The 23641-nt window shown below is 40.0% G+C and overlaps 1 protein-coding gene across 1 annotated transcript; it reads right to left on the reverse strand.

Moving 5' to 3' along the window:
* Positions 1 to 203: 203 nt before the first annotated feature.
* Positions 204 to 6001, reverse strand: LOC139992820 (uncharacterized). Its single transcript, XM_072014030.1, has 4 exons — positions 5341 to 6001; positions 5091 to 5204; positions 2605 to 2712; positions 204 to 1426 (listed from the first exon to the last, which is right to left on the reverse strand). The coding sequence occupies exons 1-4, from the start codon at positions 5660 to 5662 to the stop codon at positions 969 to 971; spliced, it is 1002 nt and encodes a 333-aa protein (XP_071870131.1). The 5' UTR covers positions 5663 to 6001; the 3' UTR covers positions 204 to 968.
* Positions 6002 to 23641: the final 17640 nt, after the last annotated feature.

Below are 23641 nucleotides of genomic sequence, written 5' to 3' on the forward strand. Positions count from 1 at the left end.
AATGAATAAATATATCTTAGTTTATGGTTGAATAATCTTTATTCTGGGAGAATAATTTTTATTTTATTATTATTAATTATTATTATTAATTTTGATTACTCACGGTGGAGCATAAGATGATTTAATTTCGAAATGACGATTGCAAGAGATTTTATAGATATTTTTGAGAAAATCAATGATGTCGAGAACACACTCGGAGAATAACATCTGGATAAAAAGAACAAGTTAGTTTGGAATTGTCACATCCGTTGTTGATTTTATTTGAATTACCGCGTTTTTATATAATAACATCTGTTTACATTAAATTAGATCTCTGCCTTATAAATAATAGCGGTATCTCTGTCTTTTTATCTCTCTGAATAATCTTTTCTCGCACGCATACACGATTCCTATTCACACGAAATTAAACTGTACATATGTAATAATATCTTCTTCTCTACAATTATTGTCCACGTACTATCTACACGTATATACAATCCATATGTACAATAATCCTAATTAAGTATCGTTTTATTATTCACAGTGATACACAATAATTCACAGTGATACCCTTTATCACCGAAAATATGAAAAAATATAAATACTGATATTGGATTAATGTTCGATTTCTCTGATTAATGTCAATATCATAAGTATTTGTTGTTCCTCTCTATCGTCGCCGTACAAGCAAACACTAAATCGAATATTGAGTCGTCGTTATATCTTCATCATTGCCAATTTCATCGAAAGGAAAGTGAATAAATCGAGTTGAATTTAAGCGAAAGGAATCAGAACTAAAAAACTCAAACACTATATGAACGACCGGGTAGAAAAAGCACTCCGTTGAGAGCCTGGAGTAACGTCGGTCGCGTTCCCTTTCCACCGAAAAGACTGTACATCCACCGACGACGTAATCGACCTAAGTAATCACTAGCCTTCCATCGGAAATTTTTATTCTCGTTTCACCGAGCTTCCGTTCTTTTTTCGCCCTAGTAAGGCCTCCATACTGGTTTGGTCACGGCCGGCGAGGAGATCTTGGTCGGAGATGGGCTCCTCTTTGGCGACAACGACCGCGAGATCAGGGCTGTTGGCGCCTTGAGCTCGTTTTTCGTACCCTCGATGGCCTTTTTCAATGGAATCCTTTCAGAAGGCGATGAAGACGCTATGACGATGGATGTTGCTGGCGGCAAAGTGTTCAATCTGATTGGCACGAACGCACTGCGAATTTCCTCGGCTGCTGATTCGCTTCCGGACTCACTCGGACTTTTCGGTGGAGTTCTAGACGGACTGTTTGGTATGGTCGCTGATACGGCCGTGCTGCTAGTTGTTTTTGGCGGCAGCGTCGCGTACTCTGTCGGATATTTTACGTGGTCGAACGGATACGATGGTAAAACGGTGGGCGGGAAGGTTGGTGGAAACAGTTCCGTTGATGGCATCGGAATAGTTCCTGAAGAAATGCGTAAAAAGAAAAGAGGCGATTAGTTATGATTTTTAGGGAAACTGAAATGGCGATTTAAAGAAGAAAGTCGGTGAGTGAAGTGAATGAGATCGTGATTAGTCGCGATCTTCAGAGAAACTCAACTAATGATTAGTCGCGAGTTAAAGAACAGAGTTGGTTAGTATGGATCCCGAAGGAAAACCAGAATAGAAAAAGTGACGATTAGTAGTACGTTTTGCAAAGAAGAAATCTTTAGAAGAAAGTTTTTTGATAAAGAGAACCAAGTCAGAGGAACAAAATTCATTGATGGTATGTCGGAATAGTTTTTATAGAGACACAGAAAAGGAAAAGGTGAGGGCTAGTCGTGGTTTTTAAAGAGACAGAAATATATGGAATTTTAAAACTGGTATGAAGAATAGAGTCAAAGAGGACCAAGTCGCTGAAAATAGATGCATCGATGGGACTGGAGCGGAGCCTGAAGAAAAATGAAAGATGAGAAAGGCAAAAGGCGACGATTAGTCGTGATTTTTAGAGAAGCTGATGTACTATGAAGAAGGAGAAGAGTCTGGTGGGTGAAGAGAACTAAGTCGTATTGTTATTGCGTGGATGCATGGGGGTCGAAGGGGTCCGTTGTGGGAAAAGGGAACCCACCCTCGGTCCAGCCACGAGTATGAATCATCGGCAGGCGTCGCGGACTCTGGCGAAATCGATAACACGAACTCGCTCTCGTCTGAACGCGTGTCCGCTTTCGAGGCTTTTTTTACTAGTCGGAGTCAGAGCGATTCTTTGGTTGTGTGCATTGTTGCCCTTTGATTGATTGCGACTCAGACGAGGATGAAGGGCTCTGATGGTAGCGATTAGAAACGTTCTGCGTGGCTAGTACTTTTCATCACAAGATGATGGTTCTTGAAGCGCATGCGTTTTGTGACGATGTATAGCATTTTGATGCAGAAACTGGTAAGAACTGTTTTGCACCTGTTATCGATAGACATTTTTGTGCAATCTAATCTTTATCTGATCTATTTGAAGTGGCGATAAAGCATTTGCATAAACTCGAAGAAGGAGAATTTGCTAATAAGTTCTTGATCCCAAGAATTGACGAGTAATCGGTTAAAGATACGAAAATACTGGGCATGTAAGGATTGAGGAAATACACGCAGAAAGGCGATTATAAAATGAAAGCTCACCTTTGACGAACGCAGGATGGGGCAAATGCCACGCGTGTCCCAAATACGCAACATCCACCCAAGGATTCAGCAACCCAAGTCCAGGGAATCCATGGCCGTACTGATAATCTGCAAATATCCGAGAAACATATTCCTTAGCACGATCGAAGCTTTCGAAAATAAACTAAAGATGCGTGCTTTCGAGGCGATTCCTTCGACTCTATAAATAAACACCCAACGATCAAGGTTCCCCAAAACGCACGCTGTATCAGCTACGTTGTAACCTTGACGAACTTTTCTCCCTATCGATCTTGGTATTTAATTATATCCAACCTTGCGTTTCTTCAAAATCCTTCGGTGGACAGATGGGAATTGGGAGCAAGGAAAAATCTGCAGGAGTTAACTCTTCTTTTATTATGTAGATCTGAAAATAAAACGAAAATCTATCTAATCTGATCTAGAGAAATTAATTAGAAATCCAATTGAATAATATATAGGGAAGAAAAAAAGCGAGTTTCCTTACATATTTTAAAAGCTCAGGCAAATTTAGAAAGATCGCGAATTCATGATCTTAATTACATTGCAAGAAGGATATTTGGCTCGTTCTACTCAACACGCGATACGTAAGTGTATTTTCTATTTAACTATCTAAGTAATAGATTGGACCATTTTGATTAATAACACGGTATATATCTACACCTTCAAACGTGAGATTTATATCATTGCCGTTAATCGAAACCTGCATTTCTCTCGCACGTCGTTCTTTATATTCTGCATAGTATTTCACGCGATCGATATGTTTCAATGAATCGAAGTAACTTAACCAACTCGAAAGAAACTTCCATCGACTTGTTTGTTTTAAACCTTTTGAATTCATCTAAATCGATTAATCTGCACATACTTCAAACCAAGTCACTTACTTCAAGTCCATTCAATTCAATTAACTTGCCTAATCTGACCGAGATTTGAGCAAAGTCCACTTGCATCAAGCTTTTTGATAAATCTTAACGAGTCTTATCGAACTGACAAAGCGATGTGATGGCAGAGGTAGAAAAAAAGAAGAAAGGAGTTTCGGAGGGATGGAGACCAGTCGAAATGTCGTAAAACTCAGATTAACGATGCTCTCCGGAGGCGAGTTAGCGATCTCTGTTTACAGGATCGGCGCGTTACGTTGGCTCGTTACGAGCCACATGCTACCGCCATATGCGGCGCGATAAACAAACGCATAAACGCGGTTCCTTTGCAGACAACGCGTCCACGTCGTCGTTTCTCTACCTCCCGTGGCTTCGTTCGGCTCTTTTACCTCGACCTGCACGCCGCCTCCAATAAACACAGACCAACGGTACAGCAGTTAGCGTTCTACAAGCCAATCCGGACTCAAGCTTGTCTGGGGAAAATAAGCGAAGATGTTAAAAGGATGCCGACCGAGCCGCGATCATCGCGGCTTGAACCGATGCCAACCTCCGTTTGGTATACAGATACGATTTTCACGCGTTTGGCCGCGTATACGTGTGCGTGTGCGCGCGCGCACAGCCAACCTTATGCACGTGCACGTGCAAACGGGTCTGGTAGAGGCTGCGAGTCTCTGCGACCGCCGCGCGCGGCCCGCGGTTTGAGGTCCACCGGATTATTAAACGCCTACGAGGATCTCGACACCCGTTTGCGGGTTCTATACCGGCCACGCGATCGTCCTCCATGCGGAATCTTTCCTTTCACCTTCGTGAGTTGGATATTTTTCTTCTTCTTTACATCCAGGATAACAGAAATCAAATTCGGAAAAGAGATTTCTGGATTATTTGTGGAAAATTTTCCAGAAAAGGAAAAACACAGACTAAGGATCCTTTCAGGATATCGTAATACATGCGGTTAATGCGTGGGATTGGTGAATCAAAGCTTGTGACCCGAAGTTTGAAAAAGAAGAAAAAGATGAAAGAATGCTTCGATAACGTTTATATTTAATGAGCGAAATTAGAAAAGCAAAGTCTCGAGTCAAAGAGATCAAATATGTTCCAGTACAAAAATTATTATGGCCAACTCAGACTCGATGGATGAGAAGTAGCAGGAAAGAAGAGACAATCCTCCGAAGATTTCATGTTTAATTAGCAAAATTAGAGAATCAGAATATCGAATCAAAAGCATCGGAGCTTGCATGAAAAAAAAAAAAAAAAAAATCATTATTTCGCATTTACGCAACCCTTGAACGAATGTTTGACAATTCTCCGACGATCTCGTATTTAACGAATTACACATTTAAAGAATCCAAGTTTTGAGTCAAAGAAATCAAAGTTGCGATCAAGAGAAATTGTTATGGCGAATCTATTCGGTTTTTAACCGAGAGTTTGCAGGAAAAAGGGAGAGAAAATCTCTGAAGGTTCGATTCTGGAATCGGAAAAATATACAAAAAGAAATAAGGAAAAGAAATCTTGAAGAATCTTGCATCTAGCAAAGAAAATTAGAGTCGAAGAAATCGTAGTTTGTGGAAAAAGAAGCTACCGTGGTGAGCTTACTCGATTTGGATCGTGGTTCCCTAGGGCCATCCACGGTGACTTTGATCGCTTTCGTATAGGTGGCGACTTGGAAGGGTACCGTGCTGATTTGTATCGTCAGGGAAAACGACTTTCCTGCAATTAGACAAAAATTATTGGAATATAATTTTTGCCAGGTTCGAAAATGATATAATTTCTTCAAGAATATTTTGTCTGTATCCCAAAATAAACTGGAAGATTAAAGTAGAGATATAATCCATGGAACACCGACCTCTTCCGCTACGACCAACGAATCTGAGATCATTGAACTTGGCGACTTGGTTTTTCATGACAGCCGTGCAATTTCTCAATTCACCGCAGCAATTCTCATCGTTGCCAGCTCTGATAGTCACTAGAGTGCCGTCGCTGACCTCGTCGAGGGCAACGACCTTGAAAGCCACCGGTAGCGACTTATTCGACCTCCAGTGCGATGGCAACGCGCTGCAGAGGATGGCCGGACTTCCGGTCCTCACCAAATCTCCGTGACAAGCCTGCAATGTCTCATGAATAGCGTTGAAGTTGTCCATCCCTAACGGTCCCTCCGGCAAATGCATTTTTTACTGAAGTCGTAGATGCGGATGACGACAAAATACTCCAATCAAATGTTAAAATCCTCGATAACACCAAGTATCTCCTTAACACACTGAGTCCAAATCACTGTTGCGTATTTCACTCAAGCACGATAATAGTCCATAAACAGCAACGATTTAGCAAAGAAGAGAATGTCTCTGTTATTGTTACACACGTAATTCAACTAATATTTTTAAAGAGTCCTTCGTAGAACGACATACACTTTGGATCGCAATCGAAGAAAAATGATACGACGGACCGAGGAAAAAGTTTCACACTAAACCGACGCGCACTCGATGCCGGCTGAGCGGATTCTAGTTTTTCGCGGCCGCAGCCGCAGCTATTTAGAGGGGATTTTTCTCCCCTCCAATTTTTCCGGAGCCCCACCCAGGCCAAGCGCGTCGACCAATGAGGACGGCGGTCGTGTTGTGGCCTCCGCGGCTCGCCGCCTTCGCCCCTAACCAGGCTTAGGGGGTGCCTTGCGAAAGGGGCTGCTAGCCTGCTGCCTCTCTTGCCAAGGGTGGCTTGTGCCTCCGCTCTTCCTTACCGTACTCATCGTCCCACTCTCGTCACGCGTCCCTCTCTATCCCACTATTTCAGCCTACCTGTTCCTTTCTCTCTTTCATCGGCACGTTCCGCTTTCTACTACCAGCTTTATCTTCCTTCTCTGTCACCCTCGTGGTACCATTTCGGTTCCAACTCTCGCTCTGTCTTCCTCAGCCTAGTGTACCCTTTTCTCTCTGCTTTCTCACTCAGTCTTCTTGCTACCGTCTACCTTGGCCGGCCAACTTCTGCCACGCTTACGTGACGATGTGAATTTTCACGCGCACGTGTTCGTACCATCCCTCCATGCTCCTCCACGTTGCACGCGTTTCTTGACCTCGAGGATGACTGTTGCGAAGGACGAAAAATGTTTTCAGGTGGTTGCTGCTGGTATTGTTCGATGATTTTGTTCGATGAACTTGAATTATGTAGAGTGTTTAATTCTGTCAGGGGATGTACATTAGCTGTAAGTATTAGGGTTTATGATAATACCCGAGACCTTTCAGTTAATCGGATGGTAATGGGTATAATAGTTCCGTCTCGTATTTATTTTACGTGGTTTTAGTATTAAGGTTTTGTTATTCAGGTTTTCTTATCGATGCTTTTCTATCGGAATTTTACCGTTTAGATAAGTTGAGATAAGGGTATGTAAGTCAGATTAATTCATGGTTTTGTGGTCAAAACCGCATAATCTTGCGATTAACACGAGGACTGCGCTTTGTGGTTTGTTCAACAATGCGTCAATTTAATCTTTAACAACTTCAACAAGTATAACGGATTTTCATAATGGGTAGAGTATTGTTTCTTATAATATTTGGACAAAAATGAAAATCGTCCGGTACATCAGTCTGGCTTTTTCAACAACGAAACCAATGCCTTTTTCAACAAAAGAAACAATTCTTTTGTTTAAATTTAATAAATTTTCTTACCGTCATTAGTCCTACTGATTTCTTCTATTTCTTTTTTTTCTCCTCGTAAGATAACGTTTCCTACCCCGGGATATAAGAATTTCGTTTAATCTGCACAAATACTTTATTTATAAAAATACAATTCCATGGAAGAACCCGATAACCAATTTCAACATTCAATAATCGATTTCACGTTACCAAAAACAGTCTTTTTAATCGGTCGTGGAATTAACATGTATTCTTGCATCCTGTTGAACATTACAAAAAATGATTCCACTAGTTGCTTCTTTGTAAAGTTGCTTCGATTCGTCAGTTATTTGCAAGAAATTTATATCTGAATGCAATAAGTTGTTCGAAATCAAGCAGTTAATATAAATGAACTTGCTATGTTCTTCTCGTATATTCTTTGTATATGAAATCTATCGCTCCTTCTCCGCTTTGTTTTTCTAACAAAAATGACAAAGAGAGAAATGAATTTTTAATAACGCTGCTACGTAATAAGATTTCTAAAAGTTGCAATTAAGTAGAATGCAAAAAAAAAAAAAAAAATGAAATTATCAGGAATTCTAACCGACTCTTACACGAAGGCATAGTTGCATGGGTGGTTCGCATAATTTACTGTTATAAGGGATTGACAGCAAATGAACTTCAATATTTGGACAAAGATTCATGCGGGGTCCTTGTAGGGTTCGACAAACGCGTTAGCGGAGCCTAGAAATAGGAGAAAGACGGAAAGTTGGTGGTTGCAAAAGATTTATTAGGGTGTTGAGGTTCATTTCACCGATTTTCGCATCAAAGAGGCGCACCAATTCAGCCCTTTTGGCGGAAACTCGAAAAGGACAGGTCGTAAAGGACAGACGTTGGCTGTGCACGAAATTCGAATCGATCTTCACGGAATCCCAACTCTGACTTTCTGGGTCAGCGTGTCGTTCACGGAGGCTTTCCTGCGAGATTTACAACGAAATTGCACTCGCAGCCTCTTGCCGCCCCTTTTTCGCCTCCGCACGCTGCACCAAAGAGGAAGAGTTTAACGAGGCCGGATTAAATTTCCGGATCGCGCGATTTCTCCACCCGTCTCCTATCCTTCCCTCTTTTTATTTTCGATTTTCGGCTCTATCCTGTGATCCAGGGTGTTTGATAACCCACTCCTCGAGCATTTTTCCGACGATATACTCTATAGTGGATTCGGCAAAAGAATTTAATTTTGATTAAATTCAGAAAAGAATTTTCATTTCAGGCTCGATGACCATGATTCTTCTAGAGCCCTCTTGGTATAATTAAACTAGTATTATTATCATAATTATCGGTATTTATAAATTCTCTTATATAATAGTAACGTTTGATGACAATAGCAATCGTGACAAGTAGTTTTAATTTGCGAGTATTTGATTATCCTGTATAAAATTGAAAAATTATAAAATGAAAGTTTAAAGCTAGTTTTCTGTTCGTTAATATCGTCAGGAAGGCTCAGATGCAACATCTTTTAGAGTTCTGTACATAACGAAACGTCAATAATTTTAGAGACGAAGACAGACAAACGGGGATTGAACGTTAAAGTTTAGCGTTTTCTTTTGGTGTTTCCCAACAGTAGATAAAGCAGCAATATCTATCAATGTGATCTTCGTACCATAAATTCCGGCCGAAAATCGATGCCTAGAATTATTACTTTCTATGGAAAAAGAGCGTACCCATCGGTAGTTCCTCTGGCGAAAGAGAGGCCACGATCCATAAAGGCCCAGTTTCGAAGCTTTTACAGTTGATCGTTACAACCGACTAGCTTCTCAAAGGTTTCTCCAGACAATATCTAGGTAAAAGTGCGTGGAAAGGCTCTTTTCGATTTTCGCTGCTTTCTCGTACTTATAGTCTGTCCTTGAGCAACAAACAATTTTCTTATAGCTTTTACACCTACCAGTGGGGATTAGTGCGAGATTAACCCCATTTTTTTTCACCCTCTCTTCGGTCGCGTCGTTTTTTCCTTTACATCTGCGACGATTGAAAAGTTCGAAAGCTTACACCGATGGTTTCTATTTTCTCCTCGGTTTCCCGGATTTAGTCGGAACATTCGTGATAAAAAATTGTAGGCATCAATAATATATAAATACGTAGGTCCTCCATGAGGGTTGATTTAAAAAAAAAATATTTTGCGGCATTTTAACTCTCTGTACTTGGAGCTGTGAGGGTACGATCTTTTCAGTACCAAATTACTAAGCAGGAAATCTCTATTTAAAAATATTTTCTTGTTTCTTCACGCAAATGATTCATATATCGACATAGTTGGACATTGGATTCGTATCCGAATGTTATATTTGGATAAAATTTAAGTGTCAAATGCGCAGACGATATTAACAACTCGGACGAATCAGTAACATTTTGAATATCAACATTGTGAGAAATTCATGGGAATATTCTATTCTAGGAAAAGAGTCCTTCTAACGGTAATACACTTAGAAACGTTATAAAATTTCAAAATGTAAATATACATAGGTAAATTCACGCATACGTGATAGAGATTGTAGCGGCACATGAGCTAGAGGATAATTCAAATCATGTTGTTGTTTTGCATCGAAGTGGCAATATCGTTAAGATACATATAACGTAATGATAAATAAATTCCGGGCAAAACAATGTGCAATCGTCGCTACGTGCAATCGTCGAACAAAGACGAATTTGAATTTTCCGACTCTTCTCCGATCAGTAGAAATAAACGGACGCGATCATAAGGAAGTCGGTATCTACGAGTATCTACCGAGTTATCTATCAGTTATCAGCTAGTCGCGCGGATCAGTATCTACGAGTATCTACCGAGTATCGATCAGTTATCAACGAGTTATCAGCGATCTTATTTTGCGACTTATACACTGTCTTAGCGAATCCGTTAGCTTTGAACGTTTTAAATATACTTGACGGTTTCAACAACGAGCAATCTCGTCTAATAAATCTCACGATCAATCTCTTCACAAGTCCTCTACAAGATTAACGTTTCTCACTCGTAACGAAGGACTTTGGTTTTCGACGATCGAATTGACACGGAATAGAATCTCTTGCAAGCAGAGACAGTTGATATTTTGCCCTAATGCCATAGGCATTTCTCTCGTTACAAATTACTCTCTACAAATTGCTGTCTACCCATGTTTCATCCCCCAGAAGCGTTCGTTCAAAGTCGCGTTCCTAATACGTCGAAAAGAAGGCGCGGAGCTCTTCTTCGAACAATGCATGTCTGCAAAAACCGGCGCATCGACAGCAGCAGGAGTTGCAATTAATTAATAGTAGACAAAAAAGAGCTCCGGAGAAGAAAATACAACGATGCGAGAGACATTTGGTGTAACGAGCCGGGCCGAGAGGACTAATTTCTTAAAACGCGCCAGCACGCGTTGGGCGTCCGTTTCCTCGCCAGTGACCAGCAAAAGGCAGCAGCCTTTTTTAATAAAGCCTAGTGCCTGGGCTTGGACAAAGACAATGACTTGCATGCATGGCATCAGGCGGCACCACGGTTAGACGAATATGGAAAAAAAAGACAGCAGCATGAAAAGATGCACGGCCAATGCCGAAAGGGACGTCGTTTGATCTGCTCTTCGACGCCTCGTTTCACGTCCAATGAGTACCAGCATCCGTTATTCGGTGTATATATAGATATAGATATATATTTCATGAAGTAGTACTCGCAGTTTGATTAACTTGGAATCGCGTTGGATTGTACAAAGCGGCGTAGAAGAGAGTTAAAAGACTGGATTACGACTGTCACCGACCGGTTTGAATTTAAATGTTACTTTGAGCAGCGGCACACCGGTGCTGCCTCTGTTTTGTAGACATCTCTGTTTTCAACCGCGTGTGAAAACTTGGTTACACCGTGTGTTTTAATTCCTCGTGTTCCCTTGGCTAAAGCGACGGCGTTGGGTTGTTAAGCTTCCTTTAAAGTTAAATTGTGCAGCTCACCACTTGCCAAGCTACTATCGTATTCAGCTACATTTCGCCAATTTTTATGCTTGAATTTATTATAGATCTAGGGATCCTGTAATTCATTCGATCCTATTTATCTGCTTGATGGGAGAATCCTAATAAAAAGAACATCGATTAATGGAAAGTTTAGGGATGGTACCTTGTAAAGAAGAGTGGACACTGAATGAAATTGTTACATTTTTATTTGGATCATTTTCTACCGGTTCGATGTTAATGTTAATGTTAATGTACAGCAATTTTATGAGAATCCTGAAGTAGAAAACAGCAAGTTCCTATTACTAACGCGAGGATAATAATTTAAAAATGAAGAAACTTATTATTTTCACTTATTGTCGGTTACCTTATATCCATGAAAAATGTGAAATACACAAAGATTATTATCGAATACCAAAACCAATATTTAAGTCCTATCTGCAGCTTGATAATATCCATTGAAACATAATTTTCAATTGACGCGATACAGCCCCAGGATAACAGCATGGTTAAAAAGTGAACAGCACAGCAGGGTAGTTCAAACGTTTTAACGTATTTTGAATGTAAAATATTCTAGATAAGACATTCTAACTATGATCTTAATCGAATCGTTGATAACTAGTTAAAATTACAGTTATAAGGGCGACTGTAAAAAATCAATAAAAACGAATAAAACATTTTCAATGATAAAAAAAGGAAACCAATCATCGCCGTTGAAAACACAGTAAAAGAATTTCGCGATCGCATCGTTCAAAATCTGGTGGAACTTGTTGCTCGTTCTCGATCGTGTGCGGGTGCAATTAAACGTATCGTCGCCCCTGGTTAGTGATATAAGGTGAATCGCGGAGTTTCGGATACAGGAAGAGAGAGAGAGAGAGGATTAGAAATGGAGGGAGACGGGAGTTGTGCGTTTCGACGTTGCTACAGCTTGGAGAACGATGCACGAAAAGGGGTGATGGCTTGTGGGGGAAGAGGCAAGCACACGGGGCACAGAAGTTAACACGGGAGTGTGCATTGTGTGTGGTGAGCGAGCCGGAAGCGTCGCCATACTGCGTATCGCCCCGTGTCGCTTTTGTTTCCGCTCTCGTTGCCCCGATCGTTTTCTGCCCTCACACATGCCACCCCTTGCCTCCACCCACTGCGCCCCTTTTGTTTCGCCCGCCTCGTCTCTTTCGCGAATCTCACCCAGCCTGCAAAAGAGAAGAGGAGAGGAGAGGAGAGGTTGGTGTCGCTAAGTTTGTCGGCCGATAAAGGGAACTGGTGTGCCCTCGTCTCGCGTGCCACCCCTTTTCTTTATTCTGATTGCTTGCTTGCGGCGCGGAGACTCTTCCTAGACGGTGAGATTTCTGTTTAGGAAATTTTCACAATTTGGATGTTATTCTGCTTTGGCAGTAGTTTGGGAAAATTATTAAATATTCAATATTTTAACTTTGAGTTGTAATGTAAATACCTTCTTATATATACATATATTACATCACAAGATGTACGAAAATAGATCTTTGTATTACAACCCTATATTTTAGAATTTTGTGATCTTCTTTTTAAGATATTCCTCAAAAGTTTTTTTTTTTTTCTATTTACGATATTACTTGAGTTACGATTTCTTTATGTTGTATAATCATGTTAGGTTTGAAAGTTAACAAGTGTAAACTGTGATGCCGCGGCAGATGAAAAATGTGCAATATTATACGATAGTAGATGGAAGAAAATATCTATTTTCGAAACTATCCTCTATCTATAATGTGCAGTCTTATTATGTGTATGTGTATATATATAATACATATTTATTAAATTGCATCAAACTAAACTTTATTCCGAATACGCGACCCATCTTCGTCGAATCCATCGAAACCACAATCCCTACCGCGGCTGCCAAATTCCACAGTAAAGTGTTAAAATCGACGGGAGATCCATGGTGAATGAAGCTTGCGTGTCAAAAACTCGCGTCGCGTATGTACGACCCCGGGATTGATTAAATAATAAGGTAAAAGCCGCTATTACTATTCCCTGTATCGCGCTAAAACACCGTCCTTTGATACCCATTATTACCGTCTGGTTACCTGCCATTAATACCCGATATCGATGCCTATTAGCCAACGCACCTAATAACCTACAACCAAACTATAATGCTCTCAGCACGAGGCAGTTCAGATTCCAGTGTAGCCGTGCCACATTCTCGGACCAAATGCCAGTCTCGCTTCCCAATAAACGTGTCCCTGTAACGCCTCCTCCTCTCCCTCCCCCACCCCCTGTACCCTTGTGAACCGACCGGCAACCCCCTCTCAACGCCGATCACCCCTCTGTCGTCCTTAATTCGAGTCAAGATTACAAATTGATTCCGTAGCAGTCTGTGTATGAATCAGGCGTCACGTGTTCGGGACGCACCCCTCGCTCGTCCACCCTCTCCTCCCTTCCCGCCTGCTGATGGTCGCGCACGGGGTGCACGCGCGTACACCTACACTAAATCTAAACCCGCCAGGGTACGGCGAGGGACGGGGCTTGTACCTACTACCCCGTTTCACACCCATATGTACAGCTTCGATTCAAAGTTCACTCCATCCGGATGTTTCTTCGGGGTTGCTTCCAAGTTTCGGTGTAATAGTTTGGATACTGGTATCGGAGATGGTTGAAGCAGAGTATGACGTTCAGATAGGGTCGGGTTGGATCTTTCTTACGAGGCGGTAAGTTTATCCGTGATTTGTTGAGAGTCCCTGGTGTTAGTATTGGTTATTACCGATACTAACTGTTTGTATTTAGAGCGAAAAATTTGTAAGAATTAAAAATTGGGATTATACATGCGAAGTATCGGAATTATAGTTTGGATATTGGAAGGTGGTTAGCTCGATTCCTGTGGAATTCGATTAGAGCTTCTTTAGGGGTTTGTATGTGGTGGTAAGGTTATCAGTTATTTCAATTTAGAGTGGAAGATTGTTTTAAAATCAGGATTGTGCATATATAGCCTCGGAATAGTAATTTTGGAATTGGTATCGCGGATGATTGATCGTGATTTGTGCAAAATTGAGTCGGAGCTCTTTCAAAGGTTCACACGTGGTCATCATTTTAAAGGATCATTATTTTAAGAACGCAAGATTGATTTAAGATTAGGATTATAGTTTAGGAATAATAGTTGGAATTTTCGAAGTAGTTAGCTATGACTCTCAGCAATTTGTATGGAGGTGATAACTAAAGTCTTCGAGTGTCCTTCTTAGAATGGAAGATCGGTCCAGAATAAACTTCACAATAATTATATCCAAGAGGTCAAGCTCCAAATTTCTACTTAATTTATCTTATTCGATTGACGAGTTAACATCTTCTTTTAAAAAATTCCCCCTACTTTTGCTTTCCACGTGCAAGTAAAAATTTCGATGGGTCAGCTCTCAGGAAGCGGCGCGTGTTTTTGAGATCTCGATACGTGCGTGCATGTCCTATGATCGATGCCCCGAGCTATTATTACTTGCAGCCCCTTACGTAGCATTGTTACAAACCCCACGCAGGCCTGGTCGAGGGACACGGGGCAAAACGGGAGAACGATGCGTGTGGAAAATCGACGCTACGTGACAAATCGTAATTGAACAATTTTAGTTTGACACGCGTGATGATTGGACACCGTCGAACCTTGGATCACGACCATCGACGTTCACGAGCATTCGTTGTTTCTTAATAAAGCGACATCCGAGGCTATGCGATAGGTATCGTCTCTGTGGACGCCTGTTAATTGAAGGGGTGGTAATCCGTAATTGATGGAGGGTTGAACTTCGATTAGCTCGAGGAAGGAATTTAAAGTCAAGATATTCGAAACCTTCGATTTCTATTTGTAACCTTATGCACATACGTACACATACATACGTAATTAATTGTTATTTCTATTTCAATCTCAGTGTTTGTTAGTGGGAACATTGAGTTGCATGTAGGCTCTCATTCGTTAAGTATTGCATGAAACGAATAAAGGCGTATTAATGGTAAAACAGAAATAGGATAATAGCGATGATATCTTTCGGAACGTCTGCGAATTTTCTTAAAATTTACTTTATTAAATAATTCTTCCAATTCTTCAACGATTCAGTCGTATATTTAAAACTTACGCGGAGGTCTTTGTAACTCAAGATGTCAAACAATAAAGTTTTAATAACGATTTTATTGCAGCGTCGTCTAACGTTCAATACGTATAATTGTACCAAATTTCTTTTTCCTTAAACGAGACATTTTGGGCGTTACATTATTTAATATCATTACTATTTCTTTCCTTAACTTGTCAAAGATACACAGTGGTCATATAAACGGTAAAACTACTTAGGAAGTTCTCATTTACATATATTTACTAAAAAAAAAAAAAAGAATTCCTTCTTTTATCCTGATGTAGATATGTTATTTTTGCTTCAAGTATATGTACATCCTAAGAAAAATTATAAGCAATGTCATTAATGTCCACTCTCCAGCGTACAGCTCTCTGCGTTTCTAAATTACGAAACAGCGACATAAACCAGCGAGTAAACGTTGTTCGCACTTCTGGCGAACGTTTAGGAGCCACCCCATAACGAAATGACCGTCGAAGACAATGTAATTCGGGACGCGGCTCATCAAACTCGGATGAGACAGTCTTGGAATCTCCGACACTATTACCTCATTAATGGTCCTTCCTTCCATCGCTTCCGACGATGTAGTAACCCTTCGTCGGCCCGTCACCCCTTTAAGTTCTACTGCTAAGTCCTAAGTAAGGTCACCAAGCAATTTCCGGTAGCCATCTTGGCTAACGGCCGCTCCTGTATTTCCTGAACGTGTCTGTAGAATTCGTAGAACATTCCCCTTTGGGCCACCGGTGATTCCTGAATTCGAAAGGATCGCTGTAGAGGATGGTTTGGTAAAAATCGTACGTCGATCTTTCCTTTTCTTGATATTGCTTAACAATTGCAATATTCTAGAAAGATGTAGGTATCCCATCTATGAAATTAGATTTTTTCTTACATTACATTCTTTCTTCTTTTAATATCGCTTTGTAGATTCTTTTGTAAAAATAACATGATTACTCCATCTCTAAAATTAAGCATTATTCCTGCCTTTTTAAAGCTTTATTTTACCTATAATTAGGCTTTCTTTCAGGTAATATCGTTCGCCCCAATACGTTAGCCATTGTCATTTTTCTCATTGTAAGTATTTCGTTGAAACGACCAGAAACAAAAATACAATAGTTGCGTCAACTTATTATTAAATAATGGAAACGATGCATTGCACATGTCGGTAGAAACGAAAGCATTGAGTTTTCTTAAAAGGTGCTATACGATTACTTGTATATCATCGAGTGTATAAATAGGTACAAGTTTTCCTCAGAATTTCATTTAATTTATGAAATTATTTCATAAATTTCATTTCAGGTATATTTTGCCTAAAATTCTACAAGCTTTTTAAACTCATTATACTTTCTCAGGTATAACATTTCAACACACGATATGACTATGTCAATGCGGAAACAACTAGTATATATTGTACAAATAGTGTAAACGGTATTTCTATTTATACGTTGCCATTTCATTCCGTAATTTAGAAAAAGAGAGGGACGAAATTTCGGAAATAACTAAGTTCCCTCGAAGAGAAACTAAAAAATTACGTGATAATTTATTTCGTAACTTTCGGTAATTCCCTTTTTTTGGCGGAATTTCCAGTTTGCCTAGAGAAATATCAATGAAATCGGCATGTCGTGCTGCTAATAGACTCGAACGGTGAAAGAGAGAAGAAAAAAATGGGAACACGACCAATAGAATTAATTGAATATCGGAGCAAATATTAATTAATTACATTCATTCGGGTGAAACGGGCTTGGCCGGAGGCAATCACAGCTTGAAAGACACCGAAAAAAAAGGGGGTGATAAAAGGGTGGACAGGGGGCGGAGAAGAGGGAGGGAGGGGCGAATGAAATCGGGGGCATGGGTAAAAATTCGCGATCGAACTTGCGCGGCCTCGAGCGGCGAATGGTGTTTTTCGCAAAAAGTAATGACGGTAGAGACGATAATAATCCGTTTAATTGGCGCACCGACCAAATCCAGGCACAATGGGATTAATTTGAACCAACAGCACTGTTCGCAGCAGTGGCCGCGCCTCTCCACCACGCATGATTTATTTTATTAGAGTAGCTGCGCTTCAATCAAACAGGCTGGCCATCATTAGAATCGCAAAATGCGCCGTTCCAGAGACACTAATGAGACACGGATTAGCGGTCGCGGATTTCACTGAAAAAAAGAGAGAAAGAACAAAAAAGAGAGGAGAAGGAAAATATCCTCTCGCAGTTCGATGATGGAACGAGGAAATTGTACTTGTTTCCTCTTCCCTTTTGTCTTCTTTCTCTTTTATCTTTTTTTTTTTTTTAAGTTCCATTATTAAGGGATGAAAATAGAGGAAATTGCGTGGACTTTCGGAAAATCTGTAAAATTAACTTTATACGGAAAATCGTGATTCGAGGTTCGATTATCTTATGGATCGTTTGTTCCTTTACCGATCGATCGATGCGAGTTTAAATACAGTTGATTTCGAAGCGATGGAATTTAGCGTAGATTCTCTGGCGAGGACTTTTGAGCGTACGCGAATATTAATTCCATTTTAAAGCTCGTCTCCCTATACGGATCGAAACTACCTTCTAAGACCGATGCATATTTCATGATATTACGTAGCCTTTATAGGAACCTTGAGTCTGAAGACTCGCTTGATTTATAATTTAACGCCTGGCTCTTCTTCTGGACTAATATCGATTGTCTAGCGATGCTTTAACAAGCATCGTGATACATGAAACTATCCCTTTCTCTTTGTTTTGTTTTATCCTTTCACCCTTCGTTACTCCGACGATCTTTTAGAACAATTTTCTCATGTTGATGTTCAAGCTTTTTGTTAACATAAAATGTAAACACGCGTATTCATTAAACAGAACCCTACCAGTACATGAAAGATATACTTACACTATATACTGTTCAAAATTATGTGGACACTCGCTTACTTTTGACAAAATATAATATTGTTTCAAAAATACAAACGGAAAGATCGAGGATGTTTTATACTTATGACACGATCGGACTTATCTTCCAGAGTTAATTAAAAAATTGCTATTCGTAAGTATCAAAAATTATGGAGCAGTTTTATTATCTAACGAGTTCATTATTCGTTCAAATGTCTAACTATAGACATAATAGAGATGGAGAAAATTCTTCCAAATTAATAACAGTAACATTAGTCTACGCTTTGAAAAATTGTATATCTATTTTCAATATATCCACCGATAAAATTTCAAATAAACAATTTATATTTATACCTATACGTTGATTCCAGAAGAAGATTTCATACGAAACCATCAGTTGAGATTTTTAGTTTGCCATTATTTCATTTACATCTTTATGATTTACTGTTATCATAAAACGACCAAGGTGTCCACATACTTACCAGCAGCAATGTACGAATAAACGACGGAAGCTTACAGAATAATCATCTTACAGTTTCCACGTTTGGTAATAGGAGAATCGAGATCACCATTGCTTCAATACCTTTCTCCATTCAACAAACTCTGCTTTCCTTCTTCCATTCGAATACACCCTCGGCAAACAATCCACACAAGGCTTTACCCTCTCTAATTCCTTAAGCATCAACTTTCACCCTACAAGCCGCGGAACGCAAACACGACGATTCCGTATCATGGATTCTTACCTTGGCACAAAATTCTGACTGCTCGACAAACATGTACAACCTACTAGCCTCATTGTGCGCTACTCTTGAGAGAAGAAAAGAGGAAGAATCACGTGAAAATGATGACAAAAACAGTCGTGACGGGATTACGAGAACGGAGAAGTCTCTGAAACGATTACGAGAGAAGGAAGAAGATAGACTGTCAGAGAGTGGCAAACATTTATCGAACGTTAGTCTCGTGGCAGGAAAATCGTTCACATCTCTGTGGTGCACAGACTGCTTCATGGTGCCCCGCAGATAAACGTTTGTGTGTGCAAACATAACCAGAGGGGTAGACGCGGTAACCCCCGTGTCTCGTTGGGCAAAAAAAATTTATTCCCATGACATACCTCGACGCGGTCTTTGTGCTTTCTGACGTGTTAATCGTATAGGTCGTGCACCGGGGATGAATCGTCTATCGGGGATGAATCGTCTATCGGGGATGAATTATCCGGGCTGGAAGGAGAAAAAAAGAGAAGAGGAGCAGATGCGTGTGTCGTCTGGCAGAATCCCCGGAACACGCTCGTGGCTATTCGCTCGAAAATTCTCTTCTCGGCACACTCTTCTTCAAACTTTTTCCCTTTCTACACCGTGTCAAGTTCGTTGGGATTTTTGAAAAATTTCCTCTCGTTGGCATGTTGATCTTGAAGAAGAAATTTTGGCGAATATAGCGTATAGGAAGAAATTATAGTCATCTTTGATTACGACGAATATAATCTATCGTTTAATGTGACACGCGCTTTTTTCTTGATGTTCACATAGTCTATAGATCGCACGATAAAATATATGCTAATAGCTACTTCTATTGCGCAAACTTCGCTCATGCTATATAAATGAGGAATGTTGAAAATTTTTACTGAATTTAAATCGAGACTTACAATTAGAAAAAAGCTTATCATAATTCTTTGGAATAAGTCTCAAATCTCAGTCAAACCTCCAATCACTTTTTTATTAAGTTATTGTTCAAACATTACAATTGTAGACCTTTCGCATTTTACCAACCCTCAAATAAAGTTGCTACCCACGAACTTAATAACCCTTCAAAGTAACGTGTACACGTGAAATATCTTCGTGAATGAAATATCCGTTTAAACGATTAAAATATTTTAATTCTTCTCGAAGAATCTAAAATTGCTATTACACGATCTATAAAAATTGTTCGCCTGTAGCATATGAGAAATGTGCCTTATTATGTTTCCCTCTCGTCCATAGAGAACTTAACGTGTTTGTACGAAAAGGGTTCGATATAACAGTGTTGAGTAACTCGAAAAACGATAATCCTCGAGGAAACTTCAGGAGATCAGGTGCAGTTGGCAAACGCGCACGATAATCTGTTTGTCCAAACGTTCATGATCCTCTTCTTCGGTAGACACATCGGTGTAGGCGCGTTTACACGGCCCTCTGAAAACTAATTCCGCCTCTTTGAGGCTTCGGAGATAGTTTGGCGAAAGTTTAAGACGAGGTTGGCGTACGACCCTAAGGCAACGAAGTAGGTCTTCGAGTAACAAAGGGAGAGAAACCCTCGAAGGTTGACCAACGTGAGCCATCTGTCGTTACGAGGGTGAACCAGAGCCACGTGTATGTGTAGGGGTGGAACGAGGAGACACGTTTCCTGGAAGATGTATCACCGTGAGGGTGGAAACGTTGTAGAGGCGTTAAACGCTGTCGAGGGCTTTTATTTATTCGTCTAATTATTCCCGGATTCTACGAGTATTTTATAGAAGTTAAGAACGATGAGTTTTTGTTTAATTGGTTGAGAGTTTCAACTGACAGAATGACGCGGTTAAAAACGAGGAATCTCCTCTGTTTGCTGATTTGGGAATTTTTAGCGATCGGAAGTTTACGAGCATCATGACCTATATTTTTTTGCAGTGCTGCGTACTCGACAAATTGTTGTACTGCTGTACTCGTTGACTATTATCTTAATTGTCTATCTAAAGGCACAAAACTTGAGATAGGTTAGTGAAAAACGAGTTTTATTGGAACATTTTAAGTTATTTCTTTTAGGAGTGACAGATATCATATTTTGATACTATATTTTCTTCAAAACACGTATTTTTCTATGGTGAAACATTAAATACAAGATTCAACAAACGAAAACTGCACCGCGTAAAGAAAGATTGTAGTTTTAGATTAGAAAATAGTCTCTAATTTCAATGCCACTCGGCTGAACTTTCACCCATGGTATCAATTAAAGATTTATCGAGAAGATTTGATAATGTTTTACGATATGAATACGTGTATTATAGGATAATGTGTAATGCTAATAATAATTATTGCACTACGTAGTTTTAAAGATATGTAGTCAGTTATCTATGGAATATTTATTTTATTCTTTTTATATCGAGTATTCTTATTTTGCGACCTATACACTGTACGAGCGTCTCAACTACATTATTTATATTTATTTATTTAATTATTTTAAATATATTTGATGGGTTGCAACAGCAAGTTATTCTAACTACCAATCCTCTACAAACCTCTACAGATACAATTCATTACAGACCGATAAAATAGAAAAGGACATAAACCTCTATCCTGACCTAGTAATACCCTCATTTTTCGTTCTACCCTCATTTTTCGTTCTACCCTCATTTAACTGCTACGAACTCATAAATGCAGTAAGATGCAATATTAACCATATAGTTGGCGTTCCTAAATCAACCTCAGTCTCACTCGAACGAAACCGAAAGCAGAATAGCTGATTACAAGACCGCAATATTCACCATAGACTGTAGGCAGAATAGCTGACTGCGAGACCGCAGATCCAGTACTCGTACGTTGCAAAAATACCTTATACTTATCAACTTCTTTTCAATAAAAAAAAAAAAAAAAAAAAAAAAAAAATAACGGAAAAGCAACCTAATAGGGAAACTTGGGAAAATTTTTAGGGGATAGAGAGCCACATGGTACGATGTTTTATTGATCAATGGTTACTGACAGACACTTAAAAACTAAAAATAACGGAACTGGAGAGATGAGCAAACAAGCAAACAGGAAGAATCGAGAAAATTTTTTGGAGATCGTAAAACCGCATGGTACAGTGTTTTCTTGATTTACGAGCTAAGTACTGACAGACGTCTGGAATTTGAGAATAACGGCACTAAAAAAAATGGGAAAAAGAGGAAAAGTAGGCAAATAGGAAAAATTGCGAAAATTTGTTGAGGACCGAAAACCACGTGGTACAGTGTTTTCTTGATTCACGATGAAGCATCTGACAGGCATCCAGAAATTCGGAATGACGATACGACGGCTACTTCAAAGTCGCGCTCGTTCTCGCGGAAGTGAGAGCACTCGAAATCCCTAAACATCTGTCAGGTATCACTCCCCCTAGTGAGCCAGTGTTCGCGTTAAATCAGGTGAACGAATCACACAAAGAACGATCCGTACCTCCTCTCGAGGACATCATCGTCCAAGTGCAACACCGCGGAAGTCTTTTTCCACGATTTTCTCTTTTTCTTTTTTTTTTCTTTTCGACCCCTGACGTCCTGGCTTTTCTTCCGTTCTATACTCACGTGTCGTTTTTCCACGAGTCTCGTAGCTACGATGAGGATAAAAAATTGCTTTCTGGGATATGATAGGTAATATGAGAATGTGCGTTTGCGATAGAGAAAGTTGCATCGTGCGAGGTTTTATTGATTATTATTTCTAGAATGCACGGAATGGAAAGTTTTTCAAATATGTTTGGGTCGTGCATGGCACTGGATTTTAGAGAAAAATAGAGATCCGAAAATATAGGTTTCTTAAGATTTAATACTGTTAGCCGCTGCAACATGGAATTCTTGCATTTTTGTATGCTTTTTATATACTTTTAGTATTTAAGTAGTAGACTACTGATAAACGATTCACCATCTTTAGGTATTAAAATAAATTCATGATTCTAGATTCTTTGACGCTATTATTAATCATCTTCGATGACAATTTTGGATATTTAGAAATTCTTCCAATCTTATAATTTGCAATAACTGTTACAGTTTTAACTTTCTCATGAAAATATCCCTTATTATATCGAAGAAGTGACAAAGTTCTAGATATCTACGTATCAAAATTTCCAGACAGGAAATCACATTTACAAGCTTCTATTGGTTCAGTACAAAGACAGAGAGCCGTAGGCGAGGTTATAGCGATAACAGAATGGTAGCATTCGAACGTTCCAAGCATGCGCTTCCAATTTTGCCATTTTTAACACAACTTTATCGTCACAATTTTAATTTGCCTGTAAAGTTATTTTCTATATACGCAATCTGCCATATGTCCAGAAAATGACAAAGTCGTTGATTTCTATACAAAATTCCCAGATACGAAATCTCATTTATCAGCATCCATTGGCTCCATGCAAAGACACAAGAGAGTCGCAGGCAAGGGGTCGCGAGTCCTAATTGGTAGTCACGGCTCGTCCCTAGCTATCGGCATTCTCGTACAACAGCACCGCCGCGTAAACCGGTAATTCTATTGCGTATGAATCGCGAATGCCTGGACCTGGCCTCCACGGTGCGCGTGTTGCAGCTGCATCGTCCTTTCTCTCGCAAAGCCCGTGGTGGGCCCCCTTCTCGTCGGAAGTTATATCGAGTAATCAGCGGCGCATTGTTTTACGAACCGGTGAATCGGAACGACGATTGAAACGGCGATCACGACGCGCAATGGTCAACCGGACTAATCTGTCGGCCATAGAGAAATCGGTCTGGTTTGGAGAGGTTTTTTTTCCCGAGCTACGACCACCGGCCTCCAAGTGGCTGGCCACCGGCCAAATCGGCGAAACTTTTTTCCGCCTCTCGAAAATTCTGCCCTGTTTGAAAAATGTTTCATCGCGGGAAATGGGTTGGAGAGAGAGAGAAAGAGAGAGTTCACCCCCCTCTCTTGCCGGGTGACTTTTTCGGACTGACG

This window comes from Bombus fervidus, chromosome 12 (genome assembly GCF_041682495.2).
Source record: "Bombus fervidus isolate BK054 chromosome 12, iyBomFerv1, whole genome shotgun sequence".
NCBI lineage: Eukaryota > Metazoa > Arthropoda > Insecta > Hymenoptera > Apidae > Bombus > Bombus fervidus.